This window comes from Chelonoidis abingdonii, chromosome 7 (assembly GCF_003597395.2).
Source record: "Chelonoidis abingdonii isolate Lonesome George chromosome 7, CheloAbing_2.0, whole genome shotgun sequence".
NCBI lineage: Eukaryota > Metazoa > Chordata > Testudines > Testudinidae > Chelonoidis > Chelonoidis abingdonii.
This window is the reverse complement of record NC_133775.1, coordinates 11454612-11459910: the sequence shown is the minus strand read 5'-3', so window position 1 is coordinate 11459910 and position 5299 is coordinate 11454612. Positions and strand designations below refer to the sequence as shown.

Genomic DNA, 5299 nt, shown 5'->3' with positions numbered 1-5299 from the left:
CAGATCCAGAAGACAACGCAGCCTTCGGCTCGCTATACTAACGCTGCGACCTCTGCACTCCGACCCCATGCCTGTGGAGCTTGTGGAACACCTACTGGAATGGATATGAGTCAACTACTCGAAGAAAGAAAAGGACGGTTCTCACTTTATTACTGTTGTTCTTCAAGATGTGTTGTTCATATTCCATTCCAACACCCGCCCTCCTCCACAACTGTCGTTGAGTAGCCCGGCAAGAAGGAACTGAGGAGCGGCGGGCCGCAGGGATATATTAGCCGCATGGCGGCGCCATCTCGAGGGGCGACCTGCCGGCCCGCTGGAGTTGCTAGGGTAAAAAGTCTGTCGACGAGCGTGCACATGGCCGCGCACACCTACTGGAATGGACTATGAGCACACATCTCGAAGAACAACATTCAAGCGTGAGTAACCATGCTTTTCGTCGGATTTGCGTTACAAACACATACAGACTTCTATCACCCCAAACGTAATATAAGTAAAAACCAGTAGCATTGCTACACATCTGATAGTTTGTCTCATGAAGGACATTTACCAAATGGCGGATTAATACTATAACAAAAATATTTATAGAAACGTTCTTTCTATTCATTTGGCAGTATTTGCATAAATGCATGCAAACAAAGTAATGTGGGAACAGCATGTGGTTAGGAACAAGAGCATTTAATAACAATTTAAAAAAATTGTACAAAGTATTTTAAACAACTCAATCTTGCTCTTATGTTATTTTACACTGGCTTTCAAGAAAGCCATTTAAAAACCAGCAACCATCCTCCTTCTAAGAAATCCTTTCTATTAGGAAGATAGTGTACATTAAAAGTTTCTCTGCCTTACTTACAAAAAAAAACAACAACCAAAAACAGCTTTCTTGTACAAGGAGGGGGGGAGAAGGAGGATTTAAAAAAAATCTGACTGCCAAAGCAGCCAGCACATATCCTGCTGTTCCATAATGTAAATAGGTCGCTATCTACAAACAGATTATGGTTCAAAGACCCTAAACCGCCTAGTGGATTTAGTCCATTATTCATTCCCTCGCCGGCTCTTCTTATGGCTTTTCTTAGATCTGAAACAGCAACAAAATTCCTTGTCATTATGCTGGTCAAGATAATCTGAGACAATGGAAATTGTACATTGCTTTATGGAGGACAAACAACATTACAGAAATTCCAGTGCTGGCAGTGAGGATGCATCACTCCATGCTTAATATAGAAAGCTGCCCCACAAGCGGTCTCGGCTTTAAAAGACCAATGATAGGAAAAAGGTGGTATCAAAAGTCAGTTCCCTCCAAAGTGGTGTGAAAAATCTCAAAATTCAGGTCCATTGTAAAGAAAGAAGCCCCTATATTTGTTTGCAGGGACACTTTCAACACGAACGGACATCTTTAAGAAATAAGACAGCTGGCCTATACCTTTCAGGTGACTTAGAATGGCTTCTGTGTCGGTGGCTACGATGATGCCCTGTTGAGATAAAAGGTAAATTACTTTTGTGTGGTAATCGTGAGCAGAACCATCTCATGTGATTATTCTCCACTTCCATTAAGGCAGACTGTGTCAATGCTCTTTATGGAATGTCAAAGAACAGCTGAACACTTGTCCTCAGTAGGCAGTTAACTAAAATTTCTTCATAAATACTGAGTTATTGTAGAGATATTTGAAAAATAAATGTATATTCCAGTCTCACATATTAAACCAGTTTTCAAAATGTAACTATATAACTTTAGCCATTTTATAAGCTAAACATATATAGTAACTGACAGCAGGAACTAGATTTTTCCACCACTAGGTGCATTGCTGACACCCTTGCCATAAGTCACCAATAAGAAGCACTAGAGTACCTGGAGATTTAGATCTTGATCTGTGGCGCCTCTCCCTGGACCTGCTTCGGTGTCGCCTTGGGCTTTTGCTGCGATGTCTCTCCCGACGTGGTGAGGGGCTAGTAGGAAGAAGACTGTTAGACAACTGAATTTTAAATAATTTTTATAATGCAGTTTTAAAACAATAACTCTCCTACCTTCTCCTCTTTGGAGATCTGCTTCGCCTGTGAATTAAAAAAGAAAAAATAGAGTGGAGGGATATTTTAGAACTTTGGTGAAGCATTCACACAACTAACTAACATTAATTTTAATACTTTGCAAACATCACCAGATAAATATTATTTTGGGTGAAACTGTGTTTATAACAAAAGATGATCTTTTAAATACATCACCTTCTTGGAGACCTGCTTCGACTCCTCCTATATCGCAGAGCTGGAGATCTGCGGGGTTTATCTAGGTCTCTGTAGCCTCTTCTGCGATGATCAGGGGAAGGTGCCCTCTCCAGCTGAAAGCATTGCAAAAATATACAATTTTGTAAGACTCCCCTGACCTTCATATTAGTTATGAACCAGGATGCCCACACAACCATTCAAAAGATCAGTAACTTCTACTCAAACTAAGTACTTTAAATAAAATGAAACTGCCTGGCTTTGATGGTTGTGTGGTATACAAATACACTGAAATTAAGGCAACTCATCTCTTGCTCCTCCCTTACCCTCCAAAAAAATATTTAAAAAAAATAGACAAACTAAAAAAAATCTGATTACCATCATAAGCTGATAATTTTTAATAGGAATCCATTTAAATAGGAAAGAGTAGATTCAAGTTAATAGAGTTCAGCAAAGAATAATCCTGAAGAACAGAGTATTTTGCTGCTATTATATGACCAAGAAAATTTCCATTGGCATAGTACATGAAGATTTCTTCTTCATGTGAGGGCTATAGGTAAAGGTCAGGCCTCCCCACATCAGTTAGAATCATCTGAGAGAACTTTACTGCATAAGATTTCAGTATCAAAAATAAATCTCTCTAAAATAATACAAACCGTGGGATAATTCACAAACCTTCTCATCTTCCTCCTCCTCCTCCTCACTGGACTCTACATCATCCATATCTTCTTCTAAAGCACTAACCCGAGTCTCCAGTTGTTCAGCTTCTTCCAGAACATAACGTTTCTAAGAGAAACACCAACTTTTCACCTTATATAATCCAAATATGAATATACAGTGCATCAAAAATCAGACTGACTTTGCACTTGACAAGCCCTTAAGCTGGTAATTTAGAAAGCCCCTAATGTGGTATCATTAACAAGGCATTGATTAGCAGCCTACATACCTGCAATCGAGGCAAAATGATATCACATACACGTTCACTGTGGAGGAGTTCATCAATAAACTCATCGACATGCATCAGCTCAAATTCTGGAAGAAAAATAATTAGTATTTAGATCAGTCACATTTACCCTAGTTACTAATATTTAACAATTGTGAGTCATTCCATGCAAAGTGCTGTATAAAACTAATCCTCAAAGTCCCAGGTGCTGGGAAGATTATTAAAACTATTTTATAGATGAGATCATGGCAGAGCTAAAATTCAAAAGTTCCTGAGGTCCAATTCTGTGCTCTGATCATACCTCTCTCTCTATTTTTTTTTTTATTAATTACACACACACACACACCTATCTCATAGAACTGGAAAGGACCCTGAAGGGTCATTGAGTCCAGCCTCCTGCCTTCACTAGCAGAACCAACTACTGATTTTGCCCCAGATCCCTAAGTGGCCTCATCAAGGATTGAACTCCCAACCCTGGGTTTAGCCAGCCCAATGCTCAAACCACTGAGCTAGCTCTCTCTCTTCCTTTGCCTACTGAAAAATCAATTCCACTGTTGTAAACAAACAAGTTGAAGATAAGTACACAGAATCAAGGCAGCTGATTTAATACTGCCTAGGCAATGTAGCAGGTCCAAGATCAGTGAATGAACAGCAGCGATCAGTGAATAATACAAAAGCAATATAGCAAATAGATACTCTTCCCCCACATACTTTAGCCTATATTGATAAAGTATACAGTTAGCACTGCAGACTTCTAGATTCCTGATAGGTACTGCAGCATGGACTGCCTTTTAACACTGGTTACATACCCCCATTTCTGTTTTGACTTTTTATTTTTCGGTAGTCATTGTACAGTGGTTCAAGGTACTTGTAGCAGTCAATGGCAGTGCCTGTCAATCTCATATACAATGCTCCAAGCATTCTGACATATCTGGAACACAAAATGTCACATAGTAGTTTACAAATCTGACCATTCTGCATAGATAAATAATTTAAAACTCTAAGTCTCTCTCAGAGGAAGACTGATTTAGTACAATAAACACAATATGGGAGACTGCTCAATTTTTCTCATTTCATATCCAATCCTGCAAGCCCCTATGTGGATTTTGCACGTGCAGGGACTGCATTATCAGTCTCACAGCTGAAGAAAATGCTAAACCAGTATCACTCAGATTGAGTCTTCAATGTGTCTCCCATGGCTCTTTGCAGCACATGATATTAAAATTGATTTAATTATTAATCAATCAGGATGTTTTCACTATATTAACCAATTCTAGTTGATGATAATACTTGGGTCAGGCATTTTACTGCGAGCATATATACATTAAATATTTCCTGTCATATTGTTTAAATATGACTATATATACTGTAGTAAATGAAAATGAATTCACACTACTGTGGCTCCTTTGGGTAATGCTAATCACTAATTTGGCTCCTGAAACACTGAGGTCTGAATATCACTAAGCTACATGTGTTTAAGGTGATCATATTCACCTGATTCAAGTGAGTGTAATGTTAGAAAGGATTTGATACCGAGATGAGTAGTTGTGACAGGGAAACTTGCATGGTATGGAGCACATTTTTTGAGAGCAGGCATGGAGAAATGCATGATTTGTTGAGGACTCTACAATGAACAGTGCATGGGAGAAAGACTATGAACTGGCTCCCTACTGCAGCCAAGCTTGGAACTCCCGGCCACTTTATCTATATTACCCATTCTTTTCTGTTTGTTTGAGTTTCTGTGTCTATGATATGACATCTAAAGGAAAAACAAGATTTGCTTACTTGAAATCCTCTTTCTTTATAAACTCAACAATAATGTCCTTTTCAGGCTGGATCTGCAGCATTTTCAGGGTCAAGCAGAGGAATGGTGTAGGCTTGATGTTTCCACCGTACACGCCACCAACATATCTCAGCTCCATGGCTTTATCCACCACCAGCTCAGCTAGAGCAGGGGGTTATGAAAGGAAACAGTTGAACCATCAAAAGCTTACAGGCTTTAAACTAGAGCTAAGCACATTGTCAGCTCTTAATTAATATTATCACCACATCTGTGGCACTAGGGGGGATTGAGGCAGAGCATAGATCAGGGGTCGGCAACCTTTCAGAAATGGTGTGCTGAGTCTTCATTTATTCACTCTA

At 39.3% G+C, this 5299-nt stretch overlaps 1 protein-coding gene across 1 annotated transcript in view; it reads right to left on the bottom strand.

Moving 5' to 3' along the window:
* Positions 1-656: 656 nt before the first annotated feature.
* Positions 657-5299, bottom strand: part of PRPF38A (pre-mRNA processing factor 38A) — a 7603-nt gene continuing 2960 nt past the window's right edge. Inside the window, exons 2-10 of the mRNA XM_032768421.2 lie at positions 4943-5102; positions 3967-4088; positions 3161-3246; positions 2890-3000; positions 2218-2330; positions 2023-2049; positions 1847-1944; positions 1421-1469; positions 657-1075 (exon numbers count right to left, since the gene is read on the bottom strand). Coding sequence (XP_032624312.1) covers positions 1033-1075; positions 1421-1469; positions 1847-1944; positions 2023-2049; positions 2218-2330; positions 2890-3000; positions 3161-3246; positions 3967-4088; positions 4943-5102 — 809 coding nt within the window. The 3' untranslated portion in view covers positions 657-1032. The remainder of the gene's footprint in view (positions 1076-1420; positions 1470-1846; positions 1945-2022; positions 2050-2217; positions 2331-2889; positions 3001-3160; positions 3247-3966; positions 4089-4942; positions 5103-5299) is intronic.